General features: G+C 40.9%; 1 protein-coding gene across 2 annotated transcripts in view; it reads left to right on the forward strand.

Annotated features, from left to right (window-relative positions):
- Nucleotides 1–3,041, forward strand: part of sh3gl2a (SH3 domain containing GRB2 like 2a, endophilin A1) — a 54,495-nt gene extending 51,454 nt beyond the window's left edge. For both annotated transcript variants that reach the window (XM_066720710.1, XM_066720711.1), the window contains exon 9: nucleotides 211–3,041. In XM_066720710.1, coding sequence (XP_066576807.1) covers nucleotides 211–407 — 197 coding nt within the window. In that variant the 3' untranslated portion in view covers nucleotides 408–3,041. The remainder of the gene's footprint in view (nucleotides 1–210) is intronic.
- The last annotated feature ends 15,988 nt before the right edge of the window (nucleotides 3,042–19,029 follow it).

The following is a 19,029-nucleotide window of genomic DNA, read 5'->3' on the forward strand; positions in this document are numbered from 1 at the left end:
GACCAGAAGCTGTCTGCAGTGCCAGCGGACCCGCGTCTGTCGAAAGCGCCTCAAAATGACAAACAGATTATTTTGACGCGCCCTGACAAAATCGGATACGCACTTTAGCAGCCTGAACATCTTCACTCCAGTAAACTCATCTGTAGAATGTGGATTTAGCGTTTCTTCTTTCGATTTTTGACCCCTTTCTCTCTCTCTCTCCCTCTCCAGCCCCCATGGACCAGCCCTGCTGCCGCGCTCTGTATGACTTTGACCCAGAGAACGAGGGCGAGCTGGGCTTCAAGGAGGGCGACATCATCACCCTGACCAACCAGATCGATGACAACTGGTACGAGGGGATGCTGCACGGCCAGTCGGGGTTCTTCCCCATCAACTACGTGGATATCCTGGTCCCTCTCCCTCACTAAGCCCACGCACGTCCATCACTCCACTAGGGCACTGGCTTCTTCCTCCATCTGCACTGCTGCTTTGACAACATGACCGGTGAGGAGGGCGATGAAGACGACGGGGGGACCACGGCTGACAAAACGTACACGTATACGAATGCAACCGAAACTTACAAACGAAGAAAAAAAAACTAAAAAAACTAAAAAAAGAAAAAAAAAAAAGTGGCATTGTGGTTTTATGATAACTGTTACCATCAGTGTACAATCTTTCAGTTTATATGAGAAGTATAAATGTGTGTTTGTTTTGGATGGGATGTTCTTCTGGAAAGTTGACGACTTCTAAAACCCTGATCTCCTCTCACTGCATCTTTCTATGACTAAATTTAGCTGTTCCTTCATTGTGGTAAATAATAGGTGTTGCATATCTGTGCTCGGTATGACAAGTACTTTATTGATTTCTCCCACTCCGACACAGAGGCGCTTGGGCCTCCTCTAGGCTAGCTCTCACCCTTTATTTGAAACGGTTTATAAAGCACATCGTAGTCCATGCACGACCTCTGTCCACAGGGGATTCGAAGCTGTTGTCCTGTTTTTAGAGAACAAATGGGGATGTCGGCTATTTTTAAAGAAACAAAATGTACAGAGTATGTCTTGAGTTTATAGCGTATGCCGAAGCGACTCACACCTTTTTGACGTGCTCTAAAGATTATGATGTTAATAACGTTGGTGTCTTTCCGTATTGTTTGTCAAGAAACAGAATTAATTCCCTGCTTGGGGAGTTGGGGTGGGGGGACGACTAAAAAAATGCTCCTAACAGAACCTAAACAAGTTTATTACAAGTATATTCTTATGTCTGGGGAAATGATGCTCTATTCTGCATCCTTCGGGAGGATTCGAGTTTGTGGAAGTAGTCACATTCATGGCTTTTTGTTTGGGCTGGATGTTAGTTTAGTCCGCTGACCGCGATCGGCCCCCGATAGTAAAGATGCTTAGTTACCTGTAGAGTAGAAGATCTTGACTGTGATGGTACTCATGGCCAATTTATTAAATGAGGATGAGAACGGTTCAGAGGTCGCGGTTTGAAAGCTGTAGCTCTGTCAAACATCCCGTCAGGCTTTATAGAGCTAAACGTGTAGATCCTAGCAGCATGGACCAATTTATCGGAGTTATCTGTTTCCAGTATTTTATCAAACTCATCTTTTTTATTTTATAATATATATATATATAAATTTGTTTTGTTGGTGGGTTTTTTCAAGGGGTTTGCCTTTGATTAATGTACCAGCTCTGGCCAGACGAGTTTTCTTTCTTCCATCCTCGGTTTTATGAATTTCAGTGGGAAGTTTCAGCATGGTCCGAGGTGTGCGTAGTTTGCTTCATTCCTGTGCTGCCATCACACCATCCTCTCCGTGTATTCTCAACACATTCCAGCAAATGTCTTATTGGCTCCAGCTGTACACACGGGGACACACCCCCCCCTACCCCCACACACACACACACACACACACACACACACACACACACACACACACTTTTTGTAACACTTTGTTTAGTTCAACAGGAAATTCATGTTTTGTCACACACACAGACACCCTAAAATACACTCCCCTCTCCCCTCCAACTTTTTATCAAAGATTGGGAGATTCGCACACTGGCACCAGTATTATCGCGTGAGCTCTTCTGTGATGGGTCTCTTCCTCGTTCCAGTGGCTCGTTATACGATCGCTGGGCTCGTTACCTGCATTGATGGGTTTGCAAGAGATGACTCGGGGACTTGCCTACACACGCAGTTGCTGGATGGAAAAACAGAACAACAAAAGACAGAAAGGAAGGGGGAACGGAACGGAAATCCTCTCAGATCTGCATGTTTTGTCTTTGCATCTGGGCTCCGAGAAACGAGTCACCAGCGCGACGTTTCGCCTCACTACCCGTTCACTGCGTCACAGAGCCTCCCACTAAAGCTGGTCTGCAGGAGGGAGAGAGCGTCGGTTGTGTTGATTGGGAAGGTGGGGGGGGATCTGGGGAGGTCTCCTAGTTTGCTAGACTACGTAGTATCCAATTTTGCAAGGGTCTCTTATTTCATCACGTCAGGTCATTCCTATACAGAGGCGTGGCATTGCTGAGCTCGAACTAACTGGCATCTACAGTACCAGCGATCTTTTTAATAAAAAGGGAAGCACAACTTTTATGTAATACAGTCCAGTGTTCATTGGAGGGATGTTCAGGAACAGTGTGAACAGGAGGCACATTGAGTTAGAGAGGTGGCATCTCCTTCCGTGTTTTCTTTCTTTTTTAAAACATTTTATTGTGAGTATTTTTGCCCTCAATGAGGACTGTACAGCTACTTTTGTGTTTGTTTTCACCCTGTGTGTACAGTCACGCATCTAGCTGTCTTATTTTTGTAACCGTGGTAAAGTCTGTATATATATATATATATATATATATATATCTATATCTCTCTCTCTCTGTGTATGGATATATAGATATATAAAATACAGTAAAGAAAATCGGGGGGGGGGGGGGAATGGTTTGTGCTGCACACAAATATTTTCCTTTTTTTCTTTCCTCTGCCGGATGACAAAAAAAAAATGTAATTGCTTGATGTGAAAAAATATATATATAATGTTGCTCATTGAAATAAACACCAAGACACAGTCATGCTTACTTGGTGTAGCTTTTTTATTGATGTATTTCCTGTTTGTGGTCAAACTGACCGTGGCTGGAGTGTAGATCATACATTTTATACAGTTAATTGAATTTTAAAAGCATTGTTCATGAAACTATAATTATTGGGATTGGGTTATATATTATTTAAGCTTATTGAACTCTGTTTCATCCTCGCACAGTCCTTACGTCTGCCATAACCGTCACTACAATAATCGGCACCAATTGTGAATGAATTGATGTATGAATATCACAGGAATAACACATGCAGATATTATTCACACTATTATACACTTTCAACTTTTTCTCGGTATTTTGCTTTGAAAATGTCATTCCTTACTGAGAGAATCCTACATGTTGTCAATCAGTCAGTTTCATGTCCTGGACGCAGGGCGAGTCTGGAACGTCACAAAGAAAACGCGCGTTGCAGTTCTCGAAACGGTCACTAGATGCCGTAGAAAACCTTCAAAACCAAAGCACAAGACCCATGTGTCGAACCCTTCAGAATGCACACTTTGGCCTTGCTTTGTTTTGTTGGTTTTTGCTTTTTGAATTGTGCTCAAACACTTAGCTGGCTCATGAATTTATTTGAATGGGCTTTAGAAACCAAACTTCATATCCTTTCACTCTTTAATTTAGGGTCCCCAACTCAGACCTAGGGTGCAAACTCTTAGCTTGACACAAGCATCGCCTGACATAATTTGCTGAGTATTTCATGCAGCCACTATTGTTTTTTAGTCTGAATTGCAGATGCCCAAAGTCCTGCGGAGCAAGTATTGTGTGGATTTCTAAAGGTGACGGCTGAGGAAATCATTTTTAATTGTTGTGTCCTTTATCACGCCATTGAATTAGTATTGAGAGTGAAGAAGTGATCGATGCTGTAGCCACATGATGTAGTGCCCTGCTTTTACCCTGGCAGTAATATTTATACCTATTGCACGAGGAGATGCATCACAATACCAGTTCACAACAACATGGGGCACTACAGTCTATGGGATTATATTTAACCCTCTAGCTGCCTGCAACGTTTTAGTGTCCCCAGTCATGCGTATCTTCCATCCAGGCAACACAGTCTTGGAATCTACTTTGCATTTAGAAATGTTCACATGCAATGAAGCAACTTCTGACATTTATTGTGTACAGTTATTTTTTTTCCGTACATGGTAATAAAGACTATCTTCTCTATCCTCTAGATGTCATCATATAAATAGCCAAGGGATAATATTCCTTTCCCTAGTATGGATTCATCAAAGTCTCATAGGCTTAATAATCTATCTAACGTAAGTGTTGAGTTGAAATTGCTACCATCATGTTAATGCATTGTCTTCACTGTTACGCCACAAGTGTTTTGTTACAAAAAACAATTTGTCTGGTGTAAAAAGACCTATACATAAAAACGTATAGATGGTATGAAGCGTTCCATATCAACGATTCTGAATGGAGTCCCTTTTACACGCATACACACACACACTTGCGCACACACACGCACGCACACACACACACACGCACACACAGCGAATCCTGCTATTCATCGGATGAAAAATATGTGCCAGCACAAAATGCAGGTGCAACTGTGGATTTCCAGACTCCCACTCTTTTGCTAAACCTCAGATCTTGAAATTGGCCCAACCCACTGTGTGCTCAGCCAGTATGGGCTTGCACCACTATCAGGCATTGAGCGAGCCAAAGGAATCTTTTGTAACAGCTTAGAAATAGAAGGTAAAAGGTGGGGGGGAAATGTCTGTTCTGTTTCCCACCAGAGATCCTTTAAGAAGAGATTAGGCATGGGAATAATGTCGTTACAATTGCATACGCAAGTAGTTGTAAAAAAATCGCAAAAATTGCAGCTATTAAGCAAATACGATCCACTACGACTGCATAAAAAACTTCAAAACTGTGCAGCTGGTACTGAAAACTAAATACAGTAGAGAAAGAGAGAGATCGCAAATCACTATCTACTTTAAGCTCTTTTGTATTTTGTATAGTATGATTTTCTCCAAACAAGCTAACATTTTATATACATATAAAGAATTAATAATCTAAGGTTCAAGAACCAGCCTTTCTATTGAATGGGCGATTTTAAAAGTTCCCAATAAAATATTAAGAAGTGTAAGTGAAATAGTTTGGAGTCGTGTATTTGATACGTAATGAAACTCCAAAGAAAAGTACGTAGAGATGTTATTGTGAAACAATGAAAGAACATTATCAGCAAACAAATGCTCACAGCCTTCTGTTCCTGCAAGGTCTGCGTTTGTCAACTTTGCGCAACATTGCGGCTCGAATTGTGTCAGCGGCCTGTATTACAGGAAGACACGCACACGAGAGACCAGCTTTCAGGTGGGAACACTGCTGTCTGCTTCTCTCCCACAAGTGTCATCTCAGTCTAGACTTCAGAGCTGGCAGCCTCTGCGAGTGTCACAACGCCAGCCTGCTATCTCCGTCTCTTTCTGATGCAAACTGGAACCAAAACTGCCCCATGGGGTAAGATGGGTTGCCCTGCCCCACTGGCCACAGAAAATGTTCTTGCTTCTCTGATCATAAGTTTTTGTGAAGGAGGACACCCTTCTACAGCCCCCCAGACTGAGCGTGACTCTTTATTGACTGCAGTAAGATGTTCAGAGTAGGTCTTGCGCTGCCCAGACATCGCTTGGGAGAGCAGTGCAGGCTCCGGGTGAAGAGAGAAGGAGATTAAGTGTTACTAATACGAAAATGTATTTCTAAAACCCAAAATGTCTCGACATGAAATTCCTGTTATGTTGCATGCTGGGAAATGAGGTATTCTGTCAGTGGAGGAAAATGTAAATAATGATCCACACAGACCTGAAATCTGCCTTTTCCCCTAATAGACAATCTCTCTCTCTCTCTCACTCACTCTTATTCATTTATCTTTGGTATAATCATCACACATAATGGTGTCACTTAACACAAACCCACAGATAACAGCATGCAAGAGCTCTGCTGACAGCTCCTATTTGCCATGTAGAGAGTGAGTGAACTGATGCTGGTCAACAGTATCTGCATGTCTGAGGAAGATTATATCAAGGTGCTATATCCTTGCTTCGTCAGTGCGTAGTGTTCCTTCATATCATCCGAAGGTGAGCGCTTTTCAAGTTAAACACACTGTGCCTTTGGGTATCTGTGGGAATCTTTTATTTTTATCTCAAAACTACTCAGTTTCTTTCCTGGATGCGGGTGTGATTGTAGCAGCAGGATGAAATAGTGTCTGTGAAAGAAAAAGTCCAGTATCCACGTGCTTGTTTCTGTTGGTATTGTGCAGGCAGAGAATTCAATATGACGGAGACACATGCATTTAAATCCCTATGAAAGCCTGCACAAGTCCACTATGTGAGACAATAGGAGAGAAAACAAAAGTGATTCTGTAACCAATAAACTTTATATAAAAAATACAATACAATAAGCATTCATTTTCAATCTGTGGTTTATTTTCCGTGTGTCTGAGCTGGGAAACCTGTTTAGCTCTGTACATGAGAAGAGCTTAATTTATCGCTGTTTTGACCGGCATTGTTCAGTGGACATTTCCAGCTGCGGTGAGATGTCAGTTTTGTCTCGTCTGTGATCCATGTGTGCTTTTCACTGGAATGGAGCTGTCTGGACAGACTCTTCTGATCTCATATTAAAGTCTGTTAATTCAATGCAAGTTGTTCTGTCCACTGGACATCTTTGAGGAACATATTTGGATTGACGGGACGTAAACTTCCAAACACCTCGATCAAGGTTGCAATACTTATAGGTGACCAAATCCTTTTTAACATCGCAGGAAAACAAGCTCAGCTAAGCCTTCACATACACATCTCACTGAGTTTAGTCAGAAAGAAGAAAACAAAACGTTCCTCAAAAGGTATTTCAATGGATTCTCACAGGAATATCTGGGAATATGTTCCCCGTTTGCAGGGCTTGCACCCAGACCAACAAGACAAGAATTTTTAAAGTTCACGGACATCCTATTTGGATAGCCAAAGAGGTTTCTAGTACATGATTAAATATAAAGCCGGCTACTGTATGAGATTGACAGAAGAGCAGATAGCATCCACACTGTTTGCCCCATAAATGTCTCCACCCTCTGTCTGTCACACAGCGTTCAGCCGTTAGCATTTCCAAACAAACCAGCATGTGTAGATATACCCGGTGAACGCCCAGACTCAACATGGCATTGTTGTGCTCCAAAGTCAAACAACACCTTGGCTCCAGCAAGGCATGGCCTAGCCCGTCCACTGCGAGGCTTCAGGAAGTCAACCGGGAGTCTCATCGCAGGAGCTGATGTTAGGAAACATAACTCCCTGAGCAGTCTCATATCATTCTCTTACAATCTGCCTGATCTGGACCGAGACACGGGGGTATGTAAAGCTGGAGCGGGTCAAAATCAATGTCTACTTTGTCACAATTCACATCGTATTTAGAAGTTAATGAGAGCTGTTTAATACACACAACAATGCTTCTACACTTAGGAGATGCTTACTCTTCTGTTTCCACTTGTTTTCCGATGTACAGCGTCTCTTCCTGGTCTTGTTCTTTCATCTTCCCATATTTGATGCGGTCTTGTTCTAGGTCTTCGTTCATCTCTTGGGATCCGTTCAATAAGTCTGCTCCTCTTGCCACGTGTCCAGCCCATTGATGTCAGATACTTTGATCCATGTATGTGTGTCTTTTTGTTATTCCCAGCATGCATCTCTCCATGCTTCCTTGTGTCGTTCCCAGTTTCTGTATCATATTTGCATTTAGCGAACATTGATCAAAGACTTTTCTCTTTGGGCAAATAGGTGGCTTTCCTTTCGATAGCCTTCTTCCAAAAGTACCCCATCCCATTTTCACTCTTCTTTTGATTTCATCCTCAAGGGCTCCAGCTGTGCTGATTTGTTGTCCAAGGTAGACAGTTTAAATTGACAACACTGTTCACATATTGCCACAGGGGTCACTATTGCACTACAAGCTGAGGAGACACTGGCTGACTTCAAACCCTGCCTACTGCTGGAGTATATATATAACACAGTGCAGTCAATACAGGACCTGCATATGTTGTCTATTACACAGGTGAAAAATGGCACCTCTATGGGAGTAATATAGTGCAGTAGGTCTATATATTATTTTTCAGATTATATAAGTTGTCTCGTCTTGCTTTTCTGTCTTGTTGGACACATCTGAACGCTTCATTTTCCTTTCCCACATAAAGTAGAACATCGAAAGATTGCAAAATGGCTGGTAAACAAAACATCCTTTTCGCACAATTGTCATGGCCTGCGTTTTTAACCCAGACTTTTAGCTAAATCTAAATGAATCCAAAATCTGCCAATATGTGTCAATCACTCAGTGTGTTTCGAACCATTTCTTGGTTTGTTTGTTTTTGTGTTTTAGTATTTATGCAGTTATGTATGTTTGCGTCAGCTGTTAGTTTGCAGTATTTAGCATGGATGATGTCGGAGATGGGCAGAAGGAACCAAATACTCTTTGCACCTCCTTCATAAGCCGCGGCTGCCGCTTAATAAACCCAGGACTGACCACAATGCTGGATACAAGACGGAGAAAAAACAAGCAATCCTGTGAAAAGCATTCCTTGCCGCCTCTCGGTGGGTGGCCTGGCGTGTCTCTCTGGTGACGTCATGTCTTCGGACGGAGCAGGACCATCTCAAAAGCGGAGGGAGTCTCTCGGAGGGGTACAGTGTGTGAGTCCCCTCTGCTTTTGAGTAAACACCACTGCGCTACGCTGCTGTCCTTACTCATCTCTCCATATTCGCCTTGCTGAAACGTACGCTGGAAAGATTTGGGATTTTTATTTACTTATTTCATTTCATTTCATATCAGTACGAATTTCATGGTATTACTTTTCACTACTTCAAATTTACTTGGATTTACCTGTTCTATCAGGATTGCTTAAAACAAGTAACCGGATTACTTGAATTTCCTATCAGCTTTTAATTTAAATTACTTCTGGAGTGTTGTTGTTTTTTAAAGTAAATTCACTTATTATATTAAATATCAAATATTTTTGTTTACTGAAAATAAGTTATAGATTTTACATTACTAGCAATTGCTACCAAACATTTTGCATTACTATTAATTAGTTATGGAATGGACCCGTTTTTAGTTTTTTTACTAGTTTTGAGTAATTGTATTTATTAATTAAAGAAAATAGGAAAATGTGTATGTGTGTGTCAGGTTAAACAGACTGCAAACAAATGCAGATGAATGAAACCCTGATATTGCTGTGCCTATAGTCCCTTTTTCATCTTGGAATCATAACAGTAATTTTAAAAAATATCATGATATTATGTGATTTCATGACCTCATATTATTGATTTTCACCTCTCAATTTATTTTATTTTTATGGAGAAATACACTGACCACTACCAACAGCACAATCAGATTAATTTGCCAACAGAATAAATGTCCTTATAAAGGCCTAAGTGAAACGAGGATGCTCCTGCTATTTGAATTACAACATGCTGGGCTATAATTGCACTAATTGCTGAATTAGTTGAAAGTCTGGTAAAATCAAAAACATAAAACGCCAAAACTTGTTTTCAGTTGGCAATGTTGCAATTTCTAAAAACAAACACACACACGCAAAACACATATAATTAAACCTCATTAGTCAGACCAAGAGGCAATCAATGCAGAAAACCTCACAGCTGAAGATAATGTTGAACAATGTTATATTACCTGAAACAAGATCACCAGAGATAGTGACACTTCTACAAACCTTGCAGAGAAGACAGTGAGGAGAAGACCTGCATTTCACTCCTTCGAGGAATGAAAACAGTCTGTGAATTTAATATATAACAAACATTTCCTTTTCACCCTTGAGGCAAAAAAGCAATAAAACTCCTACAGTGCATTAGATGATTAGATTCTAGAAGAGCATTTCACCAATTTGGCTTCTTAATTGGTAAAACATTATTATACAGACTTTGTGGAATTTGCAATAAGGCCTGCTGTCTATGAACTCGATTAACACTTCCATTACTGACAGTATGGCACAGCACGGCTTAGACAATAAATGCCAAATGCCTCTCAATGCCTCAGTACTTGACTGTAGGGCTGTGCTGACATGTCGTACATCGGTGAGGCATTTGTTGAACTGTGGGATTGCCCATACACAGGGGCACCTATTGATCACACTGGCAAAGACTTTGATGAACAGCTATGTGTCAACACAGGTGAGTAAATTTTTTTTTTTAATACGAAGAATAGGTGGTCACTGGGCCAGCAACTGCAAGCTTCAACTAGCAGAGCATCCCGGAGTCGGGGCTCTGTTTCCTGGATTACACCTCTGCTGTGTGCGTCACTCTTTCTATAGAGTCCTCTTGCGACTGACCACATTCGACCACAAGCAGCCGCTCAATAGCAGCCACACACACTCACGGCCTTTCTGTTTTCTTTCCCTTTTCTCTTTGCCCCCTTGAAAAACAAAGAGGCACAGACTCGCATCCTGTCATGAGAGAAAGACTAGCGCGAAGAGCTGGCTGTCAGGGAAGTGTGCCAGCTAATGTCATTACATGTTTTCTGCAGGATTTTTACATACTTTCTCTATTCATGAGGAAAGCCCAGCTATCAACACCCGACGTGGTTTCTTAATTACTCGTCTTTCAACCTCCGTCAGAGACAATAATTAGAGATGATAAATGAGGCAGAAAGACGGGTCAAACTACTATTGAAACTATCAGTACTGGTGGTGGGCGAGAAGGAAACTCCTTCTTGGAGGAGAATCCGAAGCTGTCGTGGACTTGGCAGCCTTCTCTAATGGCGTGAGTGTGTGTGTGTGTGTGTTGGGGCTGGGGTGGGGGGTGAGGGGGTGGGGGTTGATGAGTTGATGACTCACGCCATATTTATCTGGCTCATGGCCCAGGGAGGAGCCCTGTCTGTTAAACTAATTCAAATCAGAACATGTGTCATTCCCGAAGCTGAAGTCCTCTGTCATTCAGGATTTGCGGGTGAATCTCGAGAGCTGGAGGGAGAAGCTTCAGGGCTGTCGGGCAGGATACAGGGCTGCGTACAAGCCAGCAACTGAGTTACACAACGAGCGACGCACTACGACAAGGCCGCTCAGTGCCAAAGGATGTCTTTATATCACAGCACACACTGCACACAAAAGCAAACAAATACACTGACCACACAGACTAGTAAACACAGAGTAGTATATGTGTACCTTAAATAAATAAGCACACTTAATTAATGCAAACTTAATTTCTCTATTCATCATCTTTTTGGTTGTATGCAAAGATCCTGAGGTTCAATAAGTGTACAAACTACTGTACATACCTGGACAAAATAAATCGCAAATTACTTTTTGTGGATTCACCTTTCTAACCTATCGCAAACTCACCATTAAAGTTTTCAATTTGCGATATTCAAAAATAACAAGAAAAAGTAAACGTATCTTGTTGGCCCTTCTAAATTCCTGTTATATTTCAGAGAAAGAGATCCACAGGTTTATCAAAGTATTCTGTAACAAATAAATAATTGAACAACCAAACAAATGAACATATTTTTGACGGACCGTAATTCTCCCAGACCCTATGACTGGCAATTTAATTTTACTATATTAGCATAAGGTGAGGTTTAATCCCAGGGCTTGATCCAAAGTTGGTAAGGGATTAAATAATTAGTAAGAGCAGTACATATGTTTATTAGATTTACCGTGACATATTTACAGCTTATCTGCTCACACAGAATGAAACCGAACAACTGCAAAACATAACCATCTGTAGTACAGCTGCTGGTCCTATTCAATAGGGGATATTTGACTAGTTTTGGAAAATTAGACCTATAATGCAATAAAGTTACTTCAGCATACTTGCACTTGACCAAAATATTACATTTCTGACCCCACTGATCTACTGTCTTTCTTCTTTTATGTATTAAAATATCAATTGGTAAATTTGAGTGGCTAGACTTACAAATAACAGAGGCGTGTACTTCCTTCATCGCACTTCAGCTCCTGTCATCGACCAAATGCAAAGGAGACCACCACAGATTTTCCATGGCTCCATGTTACTAACAAACAAACAAACGAATAAAAACGAATAAAAGAAGTTTAAAATGTGTTACAGTAACTGTGAGTAGAATTGTTGTTATTCATCACTTTCTGTGGCTCATAAGCCTCCATTTAAGGTACACCCAGTGCAAGTATTTTTCAGGAGCATCACAAAACCACTCGTTCCGCATGACCGGCTTCCTCGCTGTTGAAACAAATGGATTTCTCTGTCCCGTCTGCTGCAGACATGGGAACTGGCCAAGGTCACTTTTAGTTGCCAGATTAGGCAAATATCTTGGGTGGCCTCTGACCATTCCTCGGCACAAATATTTACTATACCTCAAACTTGTTCCTAAAATTACGCGCCGATGCTCTATGTAAATGTTTCTGTTTGGGTAAAGAAAGATGGCTGAGAATGATGGCTAACCTATAGTTACTTTTCGTGGTGACGGAGTGTAAAGCAAGGGACATATCTTTACAGGTGGGAGGCGGATTCCTGTGTGCACATGAATGCCGTATCAATGGAGCAACAATAGGTTGTGAGACAGTAGAGCTTATCTTGATTTATGCATAACGACAAAGGCTGCAGTGTCTTGTGTAGCGCTGGGCTCACAGTCCGGAGCAGCTGTTGTAGTGCGACACGTGTGATGTGCTGTCATTATGAGACATACACTAATCAAATGGTATTCTTGATTTTTTACAATTGTATTGTATAAGTGTATAATTGTATAACAACTTTGGAGAAGTCTCCCCAGGAAAAGGGGTCTTGTGTCTCCAAAGGTCCAGGGCAGAAATCTGTGAAGAGTGAGAGAGCGATGGCAATGAAAAGATGGAGGGATGGCTTATTCTGAGATGGCGAAGTGGTCTTTGCGGCCACTTTCTCAATTTATTTGAAGGGGTTTAGCAGACTAGGCTTAGACTGGTTTCAGGAGAAAGGGCGAGGAAGAAAACTGAGGACGGATCAGGACGCAAATCCCCGGCGCTCGCCATCGCCAGGTCGATGAACGAGGCAAACGGAGGTGATGTTTTCCAGACCTTTATCACTCCCTGTTTGTCTAAGCTGAGCCAAGGCAGCCTGTGAAAACACATGCGGAGTTTCATACACTTACTTAGAGGGGATCATAAAGAAAGAAGCCAAGGCAGAGTGCAGGGTCCTTTTGAAAGAACTTCCAAAACATTGTCAGGGCATTTCCTCCTCTGCATGCATGTTTGTTCTCCACACAATAGTTCACCTTTTCACTTCGGTTTGTGCTCCCTGTGCGGATATCCCTGACAGATACAAACTCCAGACAGCGCTGAAGAGGAGAGGACTTAATTCACAATGGTGTGATTAGGAGAACAAATAGCCCGAGTCCTCCGTGAATCTTTTAGGAGCAGTTCCCAAAGGCTGCGGAGAGGGGAAAAAACAACACAACACATTGAAAAAAAGAGACAAAACAGTATCATTATGTTTGAGAAGTCACAATAATAGACATACAATGACGGCAACTAATTTGAATGCTTCCAGTCTTTAGGATGCTTATAATAATAATAACAACACTTATATTAACACTATTAATAATACAGAAATCAAGGTAATCATGTTGCAACTAGAAAAAAAAAGGATCGCCTGAATTTTTCTGACAAGACGTGGCATGTTTTGGAGTTGGACTTAAGTACAGGTAATCCGCTAGTGTCAGTGATTGAGTTGGTACAAATCCCTGGGCAAAGCTACTGCAGGTGGCACTGAATTTGTGAGACTATTCGTGTTTTCACTTCGCAGGGCTCCATTTGAAAGCAAAACAGGTCTTACTGCCAACTCCACTCAGATTTGTGTCTGACGTCCACCCTAGCTTTCTCTAAAACATTTTTCTGACTATTTGTCATATTTGAACTACCTACTCACTCCACACCTCGGCCCGTCAGTAGGCCTGCAAATGTGCCTGCATCAATCAGACATAACTAAAGAAGAGATGCATTACACAGAGAATGAGACATCTCCCTTGTAAAGAGAGTTTGGAAATTCTGTGTTTGAATATTTATAGAAAACCAAAGGAAATTCAAAGCACCCTGTGGAAAGCAGGATATCAAGATGTCGCTTAGCTCGGTTTGTACAACAGCCTATCTTATTTCCATGCAAATCTACTGTGCCGAAAAAGACCTGCTGGGGTAATGACATCTGCAGGAAAACTAGAAACAATTATAGGAGGCTGGTTGAAGTGATTTAGAGTTTTTAGTATCTGTGGAAAACAGTCCGTAATGTCTCCTGGGAATGAAAACTCTTGATGTTCTGGAAACGTATTTTACGGCTTTTTTCACCACGGGACAATTTGAGACTGAACAGGCTTTCCAAATTTTCCTGAAAGACAAGCATTCAGCTTCTACTAAATCAATACCGCTGTTTAATGACCATGTGTGACACTTAATCGCGCTGGCTGACCATCAAATAACAGAGAATAATCATCCGTGTGGTTCCGTTTGCACATGGAAATGTTTTGATCTGCGGAGTCTGTGCAAATCAGGGAAATATTAAGTCAGGATACATCGCAACTTTAAAAAGATGGATAACTGCAAATAAAAGTTATAGATAGATAGATAGATAGATAGATAGATAGATAGATAGATAGTTCACGGTTCAAGCCCAGCCCTGAGACTCCTGCTCTCTCTTGTAGCTGGTGACGTACGTTCCCTCGCTTGCCTATTCTGTCGAGTGAAAGTCTCACAGCAGCTTTCTAGGTGTGTACCATTAGCACAGTCCCAAACAGAAACTCGGCCTACATGGAAATTCGGTATAAGCACTTCTTTATGTCAATGTGGGTGTATGGAACAATCTTGACATTTTCAGCGGAGATGCTGATTCACAGTTGAGGAGAGAGCTTGCTTCAATAAAACCTGTTCCTGACTGCGCTGGATACTCTCAGCGATATCAGACGGGATTGGCGAGAATCGAAATGTTTCAGAAGGGCGTCTTTTTGTTTGTTTATTTGTTTGTTTGCTTTAAGATGAAAGATGGGTAGGTAAAGTCTACCACCCACTCACTCAGTCACTACACAAACACGAGAAGAAAGGCACTTTCTTTTCTCTGTCGGGGCATCTGAATCTTTTACCTGCTCTTAACTCAATGAGGTATGCACTAGCGTGACGGAGGGGGAGAAGTCACCCTGCTGTCTACTGGGAGAAGACCAAAACCACTCAACCTAAGTAGCGTTTTAACCACTTGGGGATTCCCAGCTGTAGAAAGTGAAACCTTAAACTTTAATGTGGGTGCAAGTGCAGGGATTAGGTTCTAGAGTTACAGTATCCGTAAGCACGGCGGGAGAGGAGCGCTGAGTCCGGCCTCACAGCAGCGAGGTGGTCTTTTATTATATTACGTTTTATTGGATCAACATTCAGGAGCCGACAGGAGTCCCACCTGCGGCACAAGTATGGGAGATTTATCTTCTCTAAGCTCTGCGGTGACGATAGGGAGACGAGAAAAGACCTGTAGCCGATTACGCAGTCAGAGTAATGAAAATCCAGAGCCTCGCTGCAAGTGGACAACCTGCCTACAACTCAAAAGAAAAAACACTGTAATAATAATTCAACCAATAAAAAGAACATCGTGTCTAGATTTAAGATTCGGAGCTTCATGTTTATTCATATTAACTGCCCATCTAATATTGCATAGTCTGTCTGGTTGGTAATCTCTTCTAAAATATGTTTCCAGTATCTCTCATTTTAAAATGTCTTCATGTGTAATTATTTCCTATACTATCAATTTTAAACCAAAATATCAATATTCTAAATATTTATTTTGTCAATTTACACCAACAAAATGTTTTATTTTATTTTAAGATATATATGTATGAATTCATTTATTTATTAGTATTATTTATTTTGTTGGTTACCTTGAGCTAATTGGCAGCCAAGAAAGGAGAATTTAGATTAATTAAGCCATTACCCACCAGACTGTTTATCAGATAACAGGGCTGAATCAGAAGTCACATGTTTACAGCTCCTAGAGAAAGTGTTTGCCTTGTAATTTAAAACCGTTTCCCAGTGTGTGGCAATTCATGGAGAAAGCAAAGCCGTTTGGCTCCTGGCTTTAACGAAGCCCCCCCCCGTCACCACACCAAACACAAATACTACCTTCTACTTTGTCTCCTGCATTATTATACATTATTTGGGAAGTTTCAAGACCCTGTGAGGTGAAGAGATTTCCATTGGTTCCTAGACTAGCGCTCATCTTTTATCTTCTTCACATCTAAGATGCACTTTCATCAGGATTCTAGCAGCATAGTATCTCGTCAAAGTTTCCAAAAAAATACAAGAATACAAATAATACCAAAATCAAATGATTATTCTGCTTTCTTATGTTAACGTATATTTCTGACAATTAGGCCTTTCATATGCAAATAACAAGTATGAGATTAGCAATAACAATGGGGTCTTAGGCAGTCATTTAAACTGTGCCAGACCAATTTAAAATGTAACATACAACACATTCCTTATCATTGTGGTTTAATCCATTTGTTCCCATAGTTGTCTGAAAGAAGGTATATCATTTATATGTATGTATAGGATCTAAAGAGAACTCATTTAAGCCAAACCTTTCATTACAGTCATGCTTGTTGGTCGGGAGCTCATCTGTCAGTCGTGGCTCTTTACTGCCCTCCCCTCTCGGTCCAGCTGTGTCCAGTCTGCGCAGGTCAGGAACTGTTACTGCATCATCAGCCAACAGCCCTTACTCTGTGTCATTAAAATGGCACCTCAAGGCCTTTCATCTCCTCTGCTGGCCACACCTAAAGTGGCCTGGAAAATAAATACATGGAAACAATAAATAAAGCGCCTATGTATAACATTTTCACTGAACAATTTATGACGTTGTTAGTTTCTGACACTTAACAACTGTGGGTTGTATTATCATATATAGTGGGTTTCCTCTATTTGATTTTGTTGTCAAATGACACATGCCTTCATATTTATTTTAAGACCCTTCACAAGAAAACAATACACAATTTGCTCTGTTAAATTTTACAAGGAAAAAACTTAATAAGTTAACTTTAATAAGAAACTTCTACTCTTTGCTTCTGCCCCTACTTGCCTTGCAGTGTGTTATTATTAGTGTTAATGTATTATGTATTCATTATTATGAATTAATTATCAATTAAATCACTGACTTCTGATGACCATGCAAGCATTCGTTAATAATTGCATCTTTAAACTGCAGTCATTAATGTAGAGTAATTAAGTTGTCAGTCGGTGTGCAGCTGATGAGAGTTGGGTATTTGATATCTCTTCATGTTGCGTTTTCACCACAAATGATTAGAAAAAACATATACACTTTTGCCCCTGAAGACAAAGTGGGAATCTAAAACTAGATGGAGTGTGGTTAATGCCCGGTTGTGTAGTTGTGCGTTACACTACATCTCATCACACTGAGAAGAATCGTTAAAATGTAAATGCGATGGGCGTTCCCGGTCCATTGGAACAATTGTGAAATCAATTACAGGGGGTGAACAATGAGGCAATGCATCATGTCAGTGCAAGGACTACAAGATAATCCCTCTCGATCCCCACGCTTCATTTTCTGACAAGTATGAATGGCTGCTGACTTACCAAGTGCCATTAATTATTCACATCTTCCATGTACTGCCTGTCGTCACAGCACAAGCACTGCGGCGGATTTTACGCTTTCGCATATTCAGAAATTGCCTTCGGCGCGGCCTCCTCCTCTTCTGTCTAAGCGAACAGACTATGGAGCACAAAGGTATTCACAGGACAGGCAGTCCTCCGGGGTTTGACCCTCAGGGTGAAAATTTACCGTCTGCTGCAGCAAAAATGTACCATTGGCAGTTTATGGGTTTGGCATTAAAGGCCTTAGAAGATAAAGTTAACCTGGTGTTCCCCTTAACCGCCAGTTATTTCCACAATATTGTTCTCATCTATGTAGTACAGAGAACAGAATGAAGTATAATGCAAATGATGAAAGATAACCCCTCAAATTATCATCTTGAACTTGAAATAACATCCATTACAGTCTACCTGCTAAAACAATGCCTAGATATTTGTCGGCCTTCCTCCAAGGAAAATCGGTGCCAATCAAAGAGGTCACTTAACAAGCTAAACCTCATTCGTCTCACAGATGACAAATGAGATTACTCATATGTTATGAATCCAAATAAAATAGTTTACAACCAAATGGAGTAAAGGTTATTGCAATATGTATTGTGTATTTATTTATTGCTTTTTCAAGTCAGTTACCTCTGTCCACTATTTCCATCCTGGGCATATTCAAACAAACAGAACCAGACAAACACAACATGTTAATCTCCTAAAGACCTCGTGTACTTTACGATTGAATCGATAACAAAGCATTTGTTTGTTGTAACCATGCAAAATATCGTTGGCACAGACAGAACACAGAAAAGCTTCTCTAGTCATTTTATTGAATTTCTTGGGAGGCTTGTGGGTTGTTGTGTAGCATCAGTGATATTTGTTTACACCCATATATACATACACATGGAAATGTTTAATTTATGTACTCACATTTTGTGGAATATATGTGCAACCATTGCAACTGCATATATATATTTTTTAATGTATTATTTTTATTTGGATTACCGAGGATTTGTAAAGATGTCCGTTGCTAAAAAAGAGTTTATAAGATTAATTGCGTGTGTGTGTGTGTATTTAATTAATTATTTCTGTTAAAAAGATCGTAACCGTGGGGCTCCTTGTATGATAAATGCCTCCATCCAGATTGTGACCCTCAGATGTTGGCTGAAAATGTGCAGCAAAACTGGCACTGGGCTTTGTGTATTACAGCTAGTTTAGAGATGCTTGGCTTAACACAGTGCATTCTGGGTGACCACATGAAACCTTGTGTGATGCAAACTTCAACCCACTTGTCAATCGCAAGTTAGAAGCACAGTAAGTTGTGACCGATGAGCACTACGTTAAAAAAAAGATTAAATACTGCCAACAACGATTAGAATATTATTTTACAGTGAAAGGGGGTTGCAGTTTTAAAGT

The sequence above is a fragment of the Amia ocellicauda genome, chromosome 13 (genome assembly GCF_036373705.1).
Source record: "Amia ocellicauda isolate fAmiCal2 chromosome 13, fAmiCal2.hap1, whole genome shotgun sequence".
Taxonomy (NCBI): Eukaryota; Metazoa; Chordata; class Actinopteri; order Amiiformes; family Amiidae; genus Amia; species Amia ocellicauda.